The sequence below is a fragment of the Lutjanus erythropterus genome, chromosome 14 (assembly GCF_056507025.1).
Source record: "Lutjanus erythropterus isolate fLutEry1 chromosome 14, fLutEry1.hap2, whole genome shotgun sequence".
NCBI classification, from domain to species: domain Eukaryota; kingdom Metazoa; phylum Chordata; class Actinopteri; order Lutjaniformes; family Lutjanidae; genus Lutjanus; species Lutjanus erythropterus.
Genome location: NC_139330.1, coordinates 20,104,616 through 20,124,853, shown reverse-complemented (window position 1 = coordinate 20,124,853; position 20,238 = coordinate 20,104,616). Strand labels below are relative to the sequence as shown.

The 20,238-nt window shown below is 38.4% G+C and overlaps 1 protein-coding gene across 1 annotated transcript in view; it reads left to right on the top strand.

Moving 5' to 3' along the window:
- Positions 1-17,753, top strand: part of LOC146315503 (VPS10 domain-containing receptor SorCS1-like) — a 77,180-nt gene extending 59,427 nt beyond the window's left edge. Inside the window, exons 23-27 of the mRNA XM_084735743.1 lie at positions 851-985; positions 6,879-6,978; positions 8,566-8,674; positions 10,328-10,482; positions 15,694-17,753. Of these exons, the coding sequence (XP_084591869.1) occupies positions 851-985; positions 6,879-6,978; positions 8,566-8,674; positions 10,328-10,482; positions 15,694-15,752 (558 nt within the window). The 3' untranslated portion in view covers positions 15,753-17,753. The remainder of the gene's footprint in view (positions 1-850; positions 986-6,878; positions 6,979-8,565; positions 8,675-10,327; positions 10,483-15,693) is intronic.
- Positions 17,754-20,238: the final 2,485 nt, after the last annotated feature.

Here is a 20,238-nt window from a genome sequence, read left to right as displayed (position 1 = left end):
TAACAACAATGAACTAAACTCCAGAAGAGCTCATTTGGATTTAGGCAATTAGCAGCTTTGCACCAGCCTGGAGAGGGAAACTCAAGCCGGTGTCGAGTGAGCCACTGATATTTCCATTCTTGGTTCTACTGCATTTGTAATGTATGCATGTGGTCGTGTCAAGTGGTGCACTCCACTACTTGCAGTGTCTTTGACCTCACTTGCTGTATAATTAGTTGTTAACCTCTACATGCTGACATGGCACATCACCCAAAATGATTATTACCAGTACAAGCTTTCAGCTGAACTTGTCAAAACACTAAAGGGCAGTAAAAGCATCGCCATGACAGTTACCATTTGCTCTTTAAAGAGCTGAATGCTATTACTCTGAGAGAACACCAAAACCTCAAGTAAGGAGAGCCTAACTGTGGTTAAGTGCGTCTGGTTCTCCCTCTCAGACTCTGTAGGGATGTCAAAAAGCAGCAGGTTATGTAAAAGACCTGGTTACTGAGCTCTATATATATCCAACAGTAGCCCTCAGTATGAAACATTCACTTTGACCTTCTGTCTTGTCAGATATGACCATGGTTTACACCAGGAAACTGACAGCAGACCTCTGGTTATGGCATAAATGCACTAAAAGCCCTGGCATTTACCAAAGGCTGTCAAATTGAACTTGCATGTTTCAGCTGATGTGTGCATTATATCCTGACAGTGACTGGTACTTAGGCAAATGATATATGAAACAGGAAGCCGACAGTATTTACTCATTAATACAGCCAAACCTTGATCATATTTCGAAGCTAAAAACGCGGAATATCACCTCAATTAAAAAACCCTTTTTAATGAGGTTTTGTTGTGTTTAATAAAGGTCACAGGAATCAGTGAGGATCAGCTCCTGGTCACGGTGCTTCCAGGTTTACCCACTACGGCAGAGATTTTCATTGTGCCCGAGAAGAGGTCGAGAAATGGAGGCATGGATGAGAAGTGGGCGCACCTGGATCAGGTAGTGTGTTGTCAAATAATTTCAACAGCCCCTGGCAGACACTCAGTACAACGTGGTTTTCTGTGATAATTAAAACGGCACAAAAGTAAGCAGATGGAGTCAAGAGAGAGCGTCTCTTGAGAGAACATCCCTGGAGAATATGTCCTTTACTTTAGAGTGTCAGTGAGTCAGTTTAAGCTCTATTGTTGTATTAAAAAGAGAACATGTTTTGTGATGTTTAGACATTTCCCTCACCAGTAGGTTACAGCTTGTTCTGCGGCTTTATTTTGTTCATGTTTTCAAGCACATTGAGTGGATTCACACGAGCAACACAATACTGTCTGCCAGTGACATCTTACAGGGACATAGTCCATTTTCCCCAGTGCTTTAGGTTGGCTTTACATGGCGAAACTTTGATGCAACTAGGTGGCAAATTGCATGAAACATAATTTCCATGCAACTTGACAGTTACATGAAGCAATTCAAAAATAATCAAAGTCTCATGCAGCACAATTTAACAGTTAATATCACTAAGATTAAGATTATTTTTTTAAAATAACTATTTTCTTGCTATTTATATCAAGTGGGAAGTGTCACTGTAACTACACTTGTGTCTTTGTATCTTGTTGCATATAATTTTCTTCATGGATAACATCAATTCAGATGTCTTGTATCACGTTTTCTTCTAGCACTGGATGGCTACTTTGTTCATAATGGCTGTCCCAGAAATAAGGAGGAGAGTTGCATTAATTCATTAATGAAAAAGAGACCTATGGATCATTTCACACTCCATTCAAGGAGCTTGATCCAGTGAGCCTCTGGTGAGTGCGTTCACCTTTTGATTGAAGGAAAAAACATCTTTGTTGCCACCTTCTGACATCAATATGAAATTGTAGCTTGATATATTATGGTATTTTGGATAACAACTCTGGCCCTCATTAAAACTTTATATTAAAGCATAGCTGTGATGCGTGAAAGTTTCACTGTGTAAAGCCAGCATTAGATATTTGTTCATATTGTAGTCTTAAGATGAAGGTCAGTTTCTTCTTACATTTTGCTTCATTGACAGTTGCAGTCCAGTTGTCCTTTGTTGAAGGATTTACCTGCAGCCATTTGCGTGATAGCTTTCTTGCTCGTAGCCAAAAGTATCCTGCGCCATCAGTTTATCCAGGATTTTATCCTGACGTAATGTAACAGAAACGTCAAGTTCTATTCCAGATATTTTCATCATCTCCTTTACAGTCTCTTGCCAAAATGAAAAAGACAAAAGGCAAATACAGAAAGTATGAAAATGGACATTTTGTCCCTGAGAACCCCCGTGTATAAATTTCAATTTTCATCATCACTGTCTGGCTTTCACCATATATTACTGCAATCATCCTCAATCATATCAGATTTTCTCTCCAGTTTCTATTCCACATGGATATCCAGTCATCTTTGAAGTTTTGTGTTCCACTCTATAAAGTTAAATAGATGTTTGTTTTCTTTAATCTTATATGTGTTACCCTGTTTTCCTGTTTGTTAGTGTTTTCCAGTCCTTCTGGGCCGTGGGTAGTAATAAGCAGGTTACAACTTTTCTTTCTTTAGTCTTCTTTTATTCTTCTTTTAATCAACACCAAAAATAGCAAGACAGTGCAGTACACCCAACGTCACTCTCTGGGGGTTCTCAGCAGGTTTCTTACTCTACACTCTTAGAAAAAAGGGGTTCCAAAAGGGTTCTTCTTGAAGGGCTGTGGTTCTATCCAGAATCGTTTACTTCTGAAGAACCTTTTTTTTTTTAATGCAAATTAACGGTTCTTTGCAAGACAAAGCAGTCATCAAGAACCCTTTTCACCCAAAGAACCCTTTTTGGAAGAAAGAGTTCTTTGAAGATTGTTGAAGTCCTTGAAGAACTCTTTTGTCAATGGTTTTTTGTTCTATAATATAAGAGTTATCAGTACAGTGCCGTGGGTGGGTTCTAGATTAAACTGGTTGAAAGGGTTTTCAGTAGAAATCCCGTAGAAGGTAGAAGATTCTGGATAAGACCCGCAGAGAGGGTTCTGGATAGGCCCATGACACCAGAGAAAGGTTGTCCTCTAAAACCTTTCATAGGGGATTTTGGGTTCTATACTGGGTTATAGGTAGAACCCTCTGAAAGGGTTCCAAGTGAAACCTTCATGTAAGGTTCTACCAAGAAACACAGATGGTTCTCCTATGGGGACAAGCAGAAGAACACAGATTCTAGTTAGCATCTTTGGCACGTTCTTGTTACACTCATGTGTCTCTCCTAGGCAACAGCAGGTAGGAACTAATGAACAGAGTCAGAGGGACATGAAGACACAGCTTGAACACATGACATGAAAATATATAAATTAAATAATAGCACTATAAACAATAAGCTTAATAGGCAACACAAATTATGCATCAGTGAATATTCCAACTAAATTAAATTATCAGCTGTCTTCAGATTGGGACCTGAAGATGTCTGAAGAATATTCGTCATGGTTGTACGCACTTGAGCAAAGAGAAGGTTACATCTTATCTGCACTGTCCTTAGAGTATGTCTACACTGTTATTAAAATACAGTGAATCGATAGTTGCAATACTTATCCTTTATTTGAGATACAGTATGAGAGGCTAAAAGTCAAACGTACTTTGCATTGTCACTTACTGTTTTACGTTTTACACACATTTGAATTCATTTCCCTTCCTTCCAGGCAGCCACTGCTTGCCGCTCATTTCAGTGCAGTAGCATAAAAATCAACTTGTAGAGACTTTAAACTGGTTTCGGTGAGGCAATACATCACAATGAGCATCATGTCTGCGCTTATTTTTGTCAAAGTTACATTATCGTTGCATGGTAACACAGTTTTAAGTGCAGCTTTATTTGGAAAGTCTGCACTCAGTCGTCACGCAACAATAAGGTTAACTTTGACAAAAATAAATGCGGACATGATGCTCATGGTGATGGATCACCTAAGTCAGCCAAGTTTAAAGCCTCTGCAAATGTATTTTCATACCACGGTGAAATGAATGGACACCGCCGGCTGCGTGGTAGGTAGGAGGAAACGCTCTGTTATTCCTTGGAAAAGGTCAGCGGTAATGAAGAGCACACATTTTTTGTGGTAATTGGAGTAAAAACTGTGGTGTGGCTCATTAAATGAAAACACACAGAGAACAAGAGGGATATGTTTTCTATAGCTCCTCTTTTAGTAGTGTGCAGACATATAGGACCCATTTCATCTCATATAGCTCTACTTTGTAAAAACTCAACATTTCAAGGTAGTTTACTTCATTTCTTAGTTTTGAGCACAACTAAAACATTTCTTTTAAAAAAGTTTAACAGCTAATACTGTTTTGTTGAGATAATTTACTTTTCTTCTTTAGGTAAACACAGGTAATCTTTGTGTTTTAGAAAACCCCTAAAACTGTCTCTCAAAATTTGTTGAGGAAACTCAATGAAGTGAACAGTGTTCAGCATTAATGGTTCACTTCACTTAAATGAAACTTGAAATAATTTTTGCATGAAAAATTAATCACTTATAAAAAATTTAATGTTACCAAACTTGTTAAAACTTTAAATAACTGCTGTTTTATTTTTGTTTGACACAGGACTTGCAAATGTCACCTTTCTGTGATTGTCAAAATAGTTTAATTATTTTTTTCCCACTTGCCAGGTCGGGTCCAGTCGGGCATGTAGGTTGCCAGCTTTACTAGCCCAACATGGCATTTTACTTGCCCCAGGCAAGCAAGCAATTTTCACTTGCAACCATTTAATTTTCAAGCACCCAAATAATGACAAATCAGGTTCACAGCTCACTATGAACAACTTAGATACATTTTTTGGGGTTTCTAAATAAGAAAAGTAAATTATGTCAACAAAAGATTATAGGTCAGCAAAACTTTGTTTAGGTTATTTCAAAACTTAAAGGTAGAATCGGTAAGATTTGTCCAAACTGTTCATAAATGCACCAGAAAAACGATGGGATGTCAAATATAGATGTTTTGGGTTGGTCCTGAGCATCCCAAGCACAGCAGAATAATGAGAAAATAAGTAAAAAACAAGCAGAGGGCAGGGTCTCTGCAGGCACATACACCACCACACACTTCTACTGCATGAGTCTATACATTATTTTTTAAGGAAAAAGTTACTATGTTATGCTAGGCCATGTTATTATGCTGAGTTTGAGTTTGATTCAAACTAAAAAATCTAGTAACAGCACTTGAAATGATGAGCTTCTTCAAGTTTTTTTTTTTTTTTTAACAGTGTATAAGACACCCTCCACATTTAGTTTCCAAACTGTGGTAAACTCCTAAGACTCCCTGTGGCGCCATCAAATCGAAGTACTGCTTCTCATTTTTCTGTATTTGTTGTTTTATAATGGTTTAATCTTGCAACACAAACTTAAATTGTTAATTTGCGTTCAGTAACTTTGCCACCCAACAAAAAGACGTGATTGCACTCATCGTATGACAGAGGCCCAGGCTTTAAAAAACGAGATTTTGTGTCTCATATTGTCTCTTATGGCTCAAGTGCTAAATGATTTGATGGTCCCTACACACGTGCTTCCTAAAAAGAGTAATGCATAGTGTGAACACTAGAGGGCAATGTCTTCCCATGTAAAGCACTGACACAGCCTCCTTCAGAGCAGTGAAATAATTCTCACAAACCATCTCACAGCCATATTTTCTAAGAGTTTAGAATCTTTAGATAACAGCAACTCCATAATCATTCTAACCCTCCATGCTTCATGGCTGTAATTATTTTCTAACAGCAAAATAATTCTGAATTCTCAAAATTGATCTCTTATCATGTTACAGAAAGCAATTAAACATGTAAACAATATAACAGCGGGGATGTTTTTAAAACCACCAGCCAGACAAGCTCATTTATTCATCATAATGGATAGGGCCTCGACGCATCACAAGTAAACATCTTTTTACTGGCTCGTAGTCAGTCCTGAACTAACTTAATAGGTATTTAATTACATTGATGCATCATATAATTGGCACCATGGAGAAAGGAGACAAACTGGGGCAGGCGGCCTGGATTGGGAATTAAAGAGATGTATTTATCTAAAGCCTGTCTGATTACCTGGCAGAACCTCACAGACAATAGGGTAATAAATCTTCAGTTCACTGTTCTCATCTCCAGTGAATGACTTGCGATGTGGATGCATTAAACTGAGCGTGTGCCCACACACACACACACACGCACACACACACACGTGCATGCGTGGTGTGAGTGTATGTGTGGAGCAGCTTATTAAAATGTGTAATAGATTTACTGACCCTGATATGCCACTAGAACAAAAAGTAATTATTCATACTGTGTAGAGCAGTCTAATTTTAACCAGTGGAAAGATTTTAGAAAGAGCGAGATGGAATTAGTGAGGCATGGCTAAGGACTCAAATGGGCTCTGGAAAGGCATTTTGGTCTCTTGTTAAATGACTGCTTCATCTAGGTGTGAAAAACAGGGGAACTCGGGGCACTTCAGGGAGAAAAATTAAAACTGCAATTTTATGATATTAGAACTGATTTCCAATAGCTTTACCTCACTTAACTTTTAAACTGGTGAATCAAGTTTTCTTTTTTATTTTTTTTTTTTTTAAAAAAGTGAAAAATGAGCAGCTTTGATAGAAATATCAAACGATTAATTTTTTTAAAGGTCACACTGTCACACCATAAGCAGACCGCCCTTTTACCTGATAGGGTTTCCGTTGCCATTAACTGTGCGCTGGCTGTCGGTGCAGCAGGTTTGGCTTTTTCCGTGTCATATCAACATTTGCCCCTCTTTAGAAGGAAGCAAAAATTCTGATTCATAATTCAGGCTGTTGGATGAAATGACTGCGGCTGAAATATTGATGACCGTGGAATATTGCTGTGCTGCCGCCGCTAACAGAGTCCTCTCTGCTCTGTCACTCTTCCTCATAGCTTTCTCAGGTTCTGCTAAGTGCTTTGAACCAAGACCTCATCCAGTTCACACTCAAACCGGGGGTGCAGGTGAACGTGTACGCCACGCGGCTGTCTCCAGGTGAGTCTGCTGCCTCTGTCGCACACCTACCTGAACAAACGAGTCCACTTCGGAGGGAAAGAGGTGCATTCAAGGTGGTTGTCACAGGGTTAGTTTCCCATTTGAGGCCAGAGTTTGTGCAATTTTCACAGTTTGGAGGCAGAGCTGTGGTTTTTTTTTTACAGTAGCTAGTCACATTTTCAAAAGTCTAAACACAATAAGCACAACGTCTCTCTGTTGTGGACTGCACCATTAACACAATTCATGGTGTTTTTTTTACAGAATATGCAGGCAATTCAGCATCTTATATGCTTACATTTTATTTACATACAAGGTTACCCAATAACAAAATGATGGATCTTTCTTGTCTTATTCACAAATGTCTGCACACAGTTCAAAACCTTAAATATAGTATAAAGGAACAGGACAGAGGACAGAAGTGATGCTGCTGTCCTGAGAGTTTACTGAAGCAGAATATCCCTATGTACACATTTAATGAAGTAGCAACACCTCAGTGGACAAGAACATGTGGCCAGATGCTGAAGACCATATGAACTAGAACCTTCTGTGCTTTGGCAGAGTATTAGGGACAGGCATGAGGAAAAAATAAATCAGAGGAGGAAGATTTTTCTTAAATTTCTCACTGTTAGAATAAAGTCAAAATGATGAGAATATCATAATAAATTGAAATACTGCCAGCTGATTTGATAATTGATTAATCTCTTTGGGTGATTTATTTATTTATTTATATATTTTCGAAAAAAAATGCTTTTAAATGTGAATATTTTCTGTTTCTTTACTCGTGTATAACCATAAACTGAATATCTTTGGGTTGTGGACAAAACAAGACAATTGATATGTCACCAATCAACATTTTTCACCATTTTCAATCAATCAAGAAAATGAAAACAGTCATTAGTGACAAGACTATTCACAGGTGAAGATGACCAGTAAGTCTAGGTTTTCAAACGTATTGTTCTGACACCTGTATTTGAAAAATGCCTCCTATATTTCCTAAAATGCTGGTGTCGGCATTGGTGAGTACATGTGTCTATGCACCGATCTGAGACCATGTTACTTATTAACCCTGATACAGAGATGTCATGCTCTATGGCATTTGTTCTCTGCATGTATTTGTTCAAGTTTTAAGGCTTTATTCTGAGCCAGGTTATACTACAATTATGGCTGTCATATCACATCCATAGACATTTAGTCATATACAGTTGTTAATAAATACTGATAATATGTTAGTGGCGCACGCACCTTGGCAGCAGTTATGATGGACAGACTGTTTTATGTGTTTTAATTATGTTTTACTTGTCTTATTGTTTGTTTTTAATATACATACTCATGATTCCCCGGAGAGCAGTACTGATAGTGAGTGGATTATCCTGGATAAACTATGAAGAAAAAGATTAAGTGTTAATTGGACATTTGCTCCTTCAGTCATAATTCTTGTCATAATATTATCAGCAAAACAAGCCAGTGGTTATTCTCCATTGTTATTTAATAGGATTGTTATATAATTTTTATTCATATAAGATAATAAAATATGCATCTGTCCTCATTTTGCCTTTTCATTTCTCTTTCATTCTTCCTCGCTCAAAGCTCCTCTTGTGGACACCAGCGATAGCGGCCACAGTGGCACTGCAGTCATCATGCTCGTGTCAGTCGTACTGATGGGCCTGGCCGTCTTTGTAATATATAAATTTAAAAGGTACAGTATGCTGTATTTATTTTGTGACCACATGAAAGGTTGAACAAATGGTGTTCCGGTCTATTTTTGGGGGCCAGGAGGTGCATTTCAGGTGGGATGACACAGTGTTGTTTCTCATGTGAAGCCAGAGTTTGTACAGTTCTTCCAGTTTGGAGGTAGAGTTGCAATATTAGTTGATTAATCAGTCTAAATATTATGATGCTGAAATTAATTGGAAACTAATGACAAAAAATGTGGAATGCTGCACTGGATCAAAAGTTAAGTGTTGGTGGTGTAACAAATTAAAAAATCAGGTGCTTTTCAAGGAAAATGAAAATACAAAGTTGCAGATGGCAGTCTGGAAAGATCTAGGGTACTCTGATAATAAATTAAAAATCTTCTGTTATTTAATGGATACACCAACAGATTTCAACTTAACTGAGTCTTCATCAGGATCATAGAGCAACTACTTTGTTAATATCTGTCAAAATAATTATTTTGCCATATTGTACAGCCTCATTATTTTCCAAAAATTTTGATAATTAATTCATCACTTTGAGTCATTTTTTAAGAAACAAAAATGGACAAATTCTCTGATTTCAGCTTCTCAAATGTGAATATTTTCTAGTTTCTTTAGTCCTCCATCACAATAAATTGAATAGTTAGAATGAATGTGTGAAGATAAATCTCCAGATTTTCAGATTCATCAAAGCAAATAACCACGATGAGATAGATGTTATTGTTTTGTTTGTGCGTGTGTTGCATAACGGCCCAGTTTAAAGTCGGCCCCATTATCCACAGGAAAAGCAACCCCACTTCTGAACTCCTGAAACTTTCCACAAGTATTCACACTCCATATATCTCTCAGTTATGGACATCCACGACACAATAATAGCTCGAGGAATAAGACAATTCCCCTCTGTCTCAATCTGCAGAATATTACAGGGAATGACAGTCTAATCAATTCTCCCAGAGTGCTGAATGGGTGTCAGAGTCCTGCAGTTATCAATATTCATCTATCTGACAATGTGAGGGTTGACCTTTCGGAAATGCTAAACACAGCCATTCAAGGTGAGGCATACTCTGCGGAATGGCAGGAAAGGTTGAAGAGATAAGTCCTGAGACAACATATATTATACAGTGAGGGACATACAGTAAATAGCATCCTCTGCTGCAGGTAATCCCATGCCAATCATCGGGGAATGCTTTAGCTCCTCTGTAGTTTGCAGAATTTTGCTCATTATAAAGCAAAAACATCACTTAACTTTAGCTTTCGTGATCATAATTACTGCATTAAGAAATCAACTTTTGAGTTTCTAAAGTCGCCTGAAATGCCACAGCGCCAGCTGCAGCACAAAATCACATGGGGAGGATCTGAAATTAGAAATGCAAGATGTTAGTTTTAAGCAGAATTGGGGGGTGCATCTGAGGGGATGAAAAATTGATTGAAAAGTGAGGTGAACAATATGAAAGTGAGAGAGCAATGCCCAGTGGAATGCAAAATGCCCTAGTTTCCCTAGCTTTCAAGCAATCCTCTGCCATCCTTAACAGTTAAAAATAGTGTGTGACACATTATGCATAGTGGAAGCATTAGTGAAACAGACCTGATGGCAGGTTTCCATTAACTTTCCTTTTTTAAGATCTTCTTTTTTTTTCCCCCTGCATGACCTACAGGAAGATCCCAGGCATCAACACATACACAGCGGAGCAGCCTGATAAAGAACAAGAGGTCATCCCAACAGTGACCTCCTTAGCCGTCCCAAACCCTGAGGGGGACAAGCTGACCTCACTGGATCATGTGGATATACAGCTGGACTCAAAAAGCAGAGGTATTAACGTGCCAGTTTCTTCCTCCAAGCTACTGTGATTCATTCATTCCTCAAGAATACACAGGCTTTATTCAGATCATTTTCAGATACTTACGTTGGACAGTGAAGGTCTATTCTTTATGTAGTGCCTTATTGTTTCACTTGTCAGAGTAATTATCTGAGTAATCACCGTGTACAATGTATGTAATCAGTTTTCAAAGCAACAAAAGGGGCAGCACCAAAATGTTGGTCATAAAAACTGCAGAAATACGTTTATCAAATCACAAGAAACATTTTCTTCTATCCATTAGCTATTGGCTGTACCCTGCAGGGGCTGCAGCCAATCCCAGCTGACGTTTTCCTAATTACATTTAGTGGTATCCAGTGGTTTTATTTGTCCAGGTTTCCAGATGAAAATCCCTGAGATCCATCTCATGGATTTCTGGAATTTAATATGTAGTTCTAATGGCAAAAAAAAAAAAAAAAAAAAAAAAAAAACACTTAGGGAATTCAGCTCTATCATCTCCCTCTCTTCCTTTTTTCTTTGGAAAACCCACAAAATACACTGTTGATTGTTTTCATTTAAACTGTTTCTTAAGTATAAAGTCATTAAAACTGTTAAAGTTCCCATGAAGTCAACATCAATGTAAAAGTCTTTTTATCACATATGTATTGTGCTATATGCCACCTATACGCCAGTATCTGGCTCAACAATGACTACAAAGTCATTTTGTAGGTATTTTAATGGTATTTCAGAGTTTTTCTTTTCAATTAAAAACTGTTGATGACTCACCCTGCACTCGGGGGCGGTAGAATACATTTGCGTCCAATTAAATGTTTTCTCGCTCGTGAACCAGCAGAACATGGAGGAAGAATACATCAGTTCACCAAAGTGGACAGCAGTGTTTCTGGGAGCTGCCTCACTGTACAAAAGCTCAACTTTATGACTTTATTCACTGATGTTGGTCAAAATGGATCATATTTTAAGGAGAAGATATTTCCTAGTTTCCCCTCTGACATCCTCTGGTTGCTCAACTTCAACGCTTTAAGACTGACAGGGAAAACAGACAAAACAGAGGTCATTTATGGAGTTTCCTTGTGGAAAGCTATCTGTACTTGTTGCTAAAGTAAGTTAGCTAACCACTAACTGCTGTTAGCTTGGTTAGCCATGACTCAGCCCAGGCTGCCCAGAACCAAACCCAGCAGAAAGCCTTGGCACTGTGGCCTATTCCTTCTCATCAAACTGGCCTCTGTTGGTCTCTGAGGTTGTTTTGGTCCTGGTCTGGCTGTGTTCACTGTGAAGTCTCAGCCTGGGAAGAGTCATCTAATAGGTCCACTCCCTCATACCGTTACATCTATGAACCGCTTTAACTGCATAGTGGGCAGGGAGCATAATGCACAGCGCTATTGGCTTTTGTAACAGCCTATCAATATCTGCAACAAGTCCCTCCCTAGCTGCTTGTTTTACAGGAAAGCAGTAAGCCCTCTGCTAGCCATTTCATGGGAACTTAACAGCAATGGGTGTGAAGAGTAAAACAGCAAAGATACAGTCACGTTACAGACTAAAGGTACGGTCACATCACACTCCCATCACTTCAGTTGAGGCCAAAACTGTATGCATGATGAATTCAAGGATTACTACTACACTACTGACACCCATCCTGAGGACTGGGACATCGACAAACTTCTCGGTCATTGGCTTTCTTTTCTAAATGATACCAGGTGTATCCCAGTCTCTGGATGTCTGCCTGGAGTTTCCGTCCTCAGGTGTGTTTTGGCCTCTTTTTTTTCTTCCTTTGAGGGACCCATGTCAAAGCTTTTCTGGTGGTATCTGACGCTGTTTTTCATAGTGTGTGCCTGATCCATTTTCAACTTCTTCTTCCAGTTTCGTCTGCTTCTGGTAGTTGTTCTGTTCCCGTCCACAGATAGTTATTGCTGATCTTGTCTGGCAAGTGGATATTAAGAATTCTTCTTGCGCGGTTGATAAAGGTTTGCACTTTATCGATTGTAGTCTCTGTCATTCTTCAGTTCTCAGCACCATAAAGCAGCACTGATTTTACACTATATTCATGTGTTGCTGTGTCACTTTAGATGTTTGTGAGCTGCAAAAAGCCTATCCATGCCTTGCTTATTTTCGCTTTGACATCTGTCCCTCCCTGTTTGTCCACAACACCTGCCAAAGAGGTGAAGGACACACAGACTGCCTTCAGGTGTGATTGGTTCAACAAAAGTTGCATTCATCCTCATGATCTTCGTATTTTCATTATGGTTGCCAAGTCCAATTTGTGAGGAGGTAGCTGCAAAAGTGCTTCCTCGGAAGTAGGAATTTAAGGATGCTTTTCTTGTTTTGTTGTGAACTTTTGGTCAGCTTCAGGTCAGCTCTTGGTTCAGACTTCACTGTTATTAAACGTTCCCCTTGTGAATTTGCAGAAACAGAGATGCTCTGTGTTTGGAAATATATTCATTATTCTTGTTAATTAGTACGGTAGAGTTGGCTATATTCACACACAAAACATTTACTGTGGGCTTGCCTGTTACTTGGAAACAGCCTGGGAGACGAGAAAAGCCTATTATTAGTATAAACTTTAAACTTGAAGCATATTTTCTTTCTTGTGCTATCGAGGTGAAGTTTAGCACCTCAGCATGTTTGCTGAAAGTATAGAGCAGTACATATAATGTTGTAACTGATGTTTTTCTTTTTGTTTTGTGTATGTTTTAATGAAAGATTTCTTGACATGGAGACTAAAGTTGTGCAATCAACTTGTTTTGTTCAATATCACTCTACTAGACCAAAAAACTGCAGCATCCCTCTCATAAACCACTTACAGTTGGTGATTACTCAGCTCATATTCGCTCATTACCACAACAAAATTGTGACATCAAATGTTTGAATGCTGGGGCTTTTTGATTGAACAGAAGGCTAATGTGATCGTACCTTAACCACAACATTGTTTCTGGAAAGACATTAGTTCTGTTTCTGCTGTGAACACCCCACACAACATTTTATTTGCCTCCATTGTGTTGGAAATCTGGTAGTAATCACAGATGGATATCTCACAACCTCTGCACATAAAACCAAAACTATCTGCGTAGATATCACAAGGGTGAAGTGAGAAACTGCTTTTTTGTAAAATGCTGACTGTTTAACAAACCAGTCCAACTTAAAATAATTTGAAACCTCACTGCCTTAAAAGTTGAGTTAGTCAAGCAAATAAATGTCATTTGTTTGCTCATATCTGTTCTCCTGAGATTAAACAGTTTGGGTGACAATGGCAAAGAGGACAAAATAGTTCCATCAACTTTATACTTAAAATGTAATCAACAAATTTTTTAGTGAAACCAGCAAAATATTTAAAGTTGTGCAAACCTAGATCCTAGAAGAGCATGACTAATAAAATCAGAATAATATGAAACTAGAGGTCGTTAAAACTCAGTATCTTGATAATTTTTATTATTATTATTATTATTGAATCAATTTATTAATACATTTCTAGTTGTGCTAGGCTTGGGTAGTATAAAGGTACTACAGAATACCAGGGTATTAAGAAATCCAGATGGTATGATTTTTGATAGCATAAATAAATAAAGACGCTCCTCTTTCTGTTAAACTGATATGGTGAAGCTGTATTTCGATGATTGATGTATTGTAGTGTGCAGCACACACCACCAGAGGTCAGTCTCTCTATATGGCAACACAGCTGAGCTGAGAAACATGGCGTCTGGCTGAGTATTTTGGGTTTAGTCATGGTGACAAAGATGAGGCAGCAAACACTGCAACCTACTAATTGGTCAGAGTAGCGCAGCGTTTTGAGTCTGTAACGTTAGTGAGTGTGAGAGAGGGCGAGTAACAGACTGATCACTCTCTGTGGAGGCAGAGCCACAGTGAATGCACACTGAGCAGAGGAAAAAATAAACTGTGAAGTTGTTGGTCTGGCAGTAAATGTACAGTTTAGGTTTGGGTGTGTCAGTGAATAAAGGCCGCAGCCTCTCAAGACCAAAGCAAATCTTTGGATTGGCTGAACTAAACATCTTGTTGAATTAACTTTTGTGTTGCCATAACTATTTTAAGGCAGCCAGGTAACATTTTCAATAATTGTTTATCTTAGTTGGAATGTTCATTTCATTCAAAAAGTTTTACTGCTTAATTTGTGTGTACAACACAAGTTTCTATTTTCTATTTTCTTTAACTATATACAATTGATTCATCATTGAAGAACATACAAAATGCAACACTAACATGAGGAGAGCTGAATATATGACACACATGTAACATGTTTCTGTAGCTATTAACGTCTATCCAAGAAAACTGTATGCAAAATAGCCTTAAGGCTCCTTTGTGCTAAATGTTAGATATGGACGGAGCCTTCTGTCCGTACTCATTCATGCGACTTAAGTTCATCTGTAATTCTGCACGCTTTCTGAAAGCTTACAGCCATGCAGCAGTACCTCCTGTAGTCATGGGGGACAGTGTATTCAACAGTTAAAGCAAGACACAATCACAAGATATGACAAAGACGTTTTAAAAATCTGAAAGCATTGGAAATGTTTGTCATCATATAGTCTTGCTTCTAACGACACATTCTCGTGGATGTGCATTATTTAACATCCATGCCAACGTAGAAGACACAGTAGTATGAGGGCAGTAACAGTTAAATCATTTCTAACTGACACGTCTATTTTTGAATGTAAGGGAGGCATAAATAAGCCTTTAGTACTGTGCTTCCAAAGCAAAGTAAGTTGTGACAGTATATTGAAAACTATATTGGCGAAGAGGAACAAGTTGAAGCTCACTGACAGGAGAGAAATACAACATATTCACTTATTGTTAAGTGCTGATGCTATATTCTTCCTGGCCCTGTATTACCATAAGAGTTGCCAAGATACAGTTATTATTATGCACTGTATATTTATGTATTTGCCAACCTGAGTTTGTTAGAGCAAGGTATTAGTATTCACAGGTAAGTGAAGCACAATCAAGTGCAAGCTAAAGTGATGAGAATGTCTAGGTGAATTATTTGACCCAATAAAATAATTAGTGCATCAGGAAAGTAGCGGAGTGGTGAAAGCATTTTCATCAAGAAATATCTATGAGGTTCCAGCTGATTTACCTCCACCCGTAGATAAACAATCGACCCATCCAAGATAAATGTGTTTGCCTGCAAAAATACACCCGTATGCAAATAGCTACATAAAATTCCTCCTCTGTCTCTTTCCTTTTTTCTCCCTTGCCAGGCTACCTGCCATCTCACACAGACATCAAGCTCTCTGATGAAGCGCCCCATGTGTTTTAATGTTGAGAGTCTATGACCGACTCGAAAGCAATACATCTTCTTTGGCAGTTACTTCCAGCAAGCTATGAAACCACGGTCACAATGAATGGTCTCGAGTGTTTTGCTACCCATGCATGGATGGACCAGTTCACACTGTGCTGCCTAATCCCTCTGAGGAGACTGTACAGATTTATACTTGCTTCTTGAAAAGGGACACTTTTTTGACTGAAAATACTTGTATTTTTGCAAGGACATTGATCTTTTTATGTAAATAATGTACATCCATAATGGAAGAAGTAAAAGTTATTTGTCTCAGCTGGTTACAGCTGCGTCTGCTCAAATATGAAAATATCAAACAGCGGAAAGGCAGTGATGTATAATAATATCTCCAAATATGCTCCAATTTCTGTTCTTTGGGCTTGTGTTTGTGAAGTTTACTTTGTTTAACTATGTGGAAATAGCTTATCTGAGTAAGACAGTGAGGGAAGCAGATTCATTAAGCTCTGTACAATCAGTAAATCTTATCACCAGATTCTCATCAAATGAAAGCTTGCAATATCCAGGAGATGAGGGAGGGCTCCGAGTCCCTGATCTGTGTATTCCATCAAGCCTGCCGCTCAAAATGTTATATATGTCATAACAACAATAAGAACAGAAAATTAAAGTGGATACACTAGACTGGCGAGAAACTGAGCAGTCCCTCTTGTTTAGGTGACTCAAGTAAGACTATGGAATAAATAACATCATAAATAGTAAAACAACTGAAAAACCAGTTATACACAAGTATTCTCTAATCTACAGCAAATCATGCATACAGACTATGACTGCAGCGGTGATCCTTACAGTATATTTAATAGTTTTACAGTCAATTTGACTGTTAAACAATACAATGACTTTTAAACTTGTGTTCATATTTATTTGTTGCCCGGAGCATCTCTTGTACATTCTGGTTTCTACACAGTGAGCTACATGTAAATTTTCTGAATAATTCCTCTGGTAACAAAGACAGCAGCAAACACTCACTGTTAATGCAGTAAAAAAAAGTGCTACAGTGCCACATCTGTATTTTAATTATGAGTCTGAGATCTATTAGCTATTCGTTTGTCTTCTAGATTTAGTTAAAAGACTTGTGCTCCTTGACACAGTTACAGCATATTTTCTCATGCTTTTGTTGTTTTTCTTTGAACTGATCTCACTGTGAAGGTTGCGGTGCCTTCTGACAGGATGTACGACAACACCGAGGCTACACCAGGTTTGAATGGAAACACGTTCTGTTGTTTATGTTGTGTTAAAGCACATTTTATTCATTCTGGGACTGCTTATCTACTACGATGATACCAGCATCTCCACATGGCATTTCCTCAGTTTACAGTGATGCAGAGGAGCCAGCAGTCTGTTCTAGGTTCGCCCCCAAGGACTCAGCGGACAAAAGGCTGCAGATTTGTTCATCTCCTTCGCTGCGAGGGACACGGAGATAGAGAAGACGTATCTCCTGTCAACAAGGCTCAGCCTACGCACAGAGCTTTGGTCAGCTGCTGTCTCTTTGGGATAAGTACTGAAGTTCTTCTTCATCAAACTTTTCTTTTTAAGTGTTGTCAGCATCATATGTCAGTAAGACAAATTGACTGGAGGCTTCTCCATACTTCTTCCCTCCAATCCCACGATTGAGCCTGAAGCATAAATAAACTTGGGCTTGTCATCAGACGAACGCCATCTCTCCGCAGTGATCATCAGAAGAGTTTTATTTTGTGCTTGTTATATATTTAACAAAGTTTTTTTGTTAAGTCCCAATAATCAACCTGTGAATACGATTGTGAACATATTTGCATGACGTTTTTTTTCCTCTTTCAAGATACTTAAAATACGTCCTAATTAGGAAAAAATGAATTGTGAACTGCAGTATTTTACATTTCTCAAAGGCTAGACAACTCATTAATTACAAGTGACGTGATTATTCAGTGGGTTGTTTATGTGTTTTTCATTTGACCTTGCAGAAGTAACCATGGTTGCGGAATAAAGCAGAAACACAACATAAATGCAGTGTGGTTGGTTGTAAAACTTATTTGTAAAGACAGAAACAGCTTTTTTTTTTACTGTCTTCGATGTTAAACCGTCTGAATCTGTTGTGTTTGACTCTTTTTGATTTAGTCAATCAACAGGCTTCATGTAGGGCAAAACTATTGCTGCAATCCATTGAAAGTCGGAAGTTGATAGATCCATTCAGTATTCACAATCTCCGATCTAAGTGTGTCCCAGTACATTTTATTGGAAAAACATGGATAGCCACAGCAAACTGATATTCGTATGGTAAGTCTTTGAACTTTACAAGCATCAACTGCAGCTGATTTAACAGATTAGCACACTTGAAAAGAAACAGGAGTAGGCTAGTACCATGTGCAGAGACCTCTATCAAGTATAAATCAGCTGAATGGAAGCAAATACAAAGTTGTTACAGCATGTTTCACGACACAAACTTTAAATATATTAAAAATCACTGGTGGACTCAGAGGAGTGGCAGGGGTGGTGATTGCCCACCTGGTGGACCTGCATTTGAAAAAATACTACCAAAGTGCCTTGGTTGCCCCTAAAGTAATAAAGGGTAAAGTAAAGGTAAAGTTCCCTCTAGAGTGCCCTTCAATGGACAAAGTGCTTTTTAAAAATAACAAACCATCATGATCCAATTCACAATAGGCCATATTAATAAATCGTGAGATAGTTCATTTGAGCATAAATGAAATTCCTGACTATTTTCACTGCCCTTTCCACATTACCTTATGTTATCTTGACTCATGCATATATAAGCATTTTAAATACTTCACACATGAGAAATAAATGCATTTAGATTATCTCGTCGTTTTTATTTTCCCTCATCAAGAAAACAAACTAAAAAAAGTTGAGAGGCCTGGGGTTTTGAATCAAACTCAGACTCTTAAGTTTTGAATTAACCGACCTTGTTGAGTTTCCTCTTTCAATAAACTTTAATCTGAAGTTTAGAAACTCAAAGAAAATTGTATTTCAAAAATTATTCACAATGAGCTGTGAACCTGATTTGCTGTTATTTGGGTTTTTTATTATTTTTTATTATTTTAGGCGGATTCATAAACAAGACAAAATAAGTGCATTTAGGAGGAATTAATCACCTCTTGCTTTTTTTCTCTCATCAGTAAAACAATACACACATTTTAAATGGTGTACTGCAGATATAAATCTTAAATGTTGCAGAATGTTATCCATAGTCTTTTATTTATTTGGTGAACCAAATAAAATCTTCCATGACCCACTAGTCTTTGGGAATGACTGCTCTAAAGTGTCCTTCCAGTGGACAAAATGAGTGACCTCTTGGTTGCCACTACTTTACATAAAACATGATAAAGTGCCCCCTAGGGTGCCTTTCCAATGGACGAAACGTGATAAAGTGCCTTCCAGAGTGCCATTCAGTGGACACAATGTGGTAAAGTGTCCTCTGTGGTGTCCACCCCATGGATAAAAAGTGATACGGTTCCACTGGCTGCCCCTACATGCTAGAAAATGAGTTGGCCTCTACGTGCTTGTGTTATTAGTTACTAGTTCTCTGTGTGTTTTTATTACAGAGATGTAGTAGTTGTACTTTAATTCACATAATAAAACAATTAAATGCATCACAATTTTAGATGCACTGGTGCCCCAAAGAATACAGTTGGTGTGCCTTTTAGCTTTTTCACCCCTGCCCCTCAGACAACTTGAGTCAGCCACTGATAAAAATTGATGAAAAGGTAATTCTACTTACTGGTGACTGTGTGCACTGCCATATTGCTGTGTGTTTACGTCAGCAAACTCGTGCTAGTTGGGTCTTGCCCTTGTTTCCAACTTGAATGACTCTTGCATTGCACTTTTCCATGTCAGAGGTTGTTTTTCTGAGTTCCAACTACAATCGACTGCAGGACAGGACTCCACCACGGCTCACTATGAGTCACAAATTGGTAATTTTGATCGACAGGCGCTCTCGCTTTGTCAAATTTGTTGCTTTTTCTGCTTTGTCTCTAACAAGTGTTGCTTAGCATGCTCAAAGTTTCAGTGCGGCCATTTGCATGATACAATGGGGCAGAGAGAGCGGGAGGACAATGAAAAGCACCAAGTAGCCTGGAGTGATTCTAATGGGCTGGTTCCTTGGCTCTCCCACTGTGTAACAAATTAATTATCCCTCTCTCCAGGAAATCGACGCACACACATTCACACACACACACACACACACACACACACACACACACACACACACACACACACACACACACAATCAAGGAAGATTTCCCAGACTGGGTAGCACCTTGAATGAAAAATGTCCCACAACAATAACCCACAGCAATATTGTGTTAGCCACAGTGTGAAATTGATGAGCATGTTTCCTTTCATTGAGTGCTACATTACAGTGTCTGGCTGCAGCGAATCATCCATTAGTGATTGTCACCGTTCAATTTGATTGTGCGCCGCCGAACATCCCAGGGCAGTTAGAGAAAGGCCTTGGTGTTAA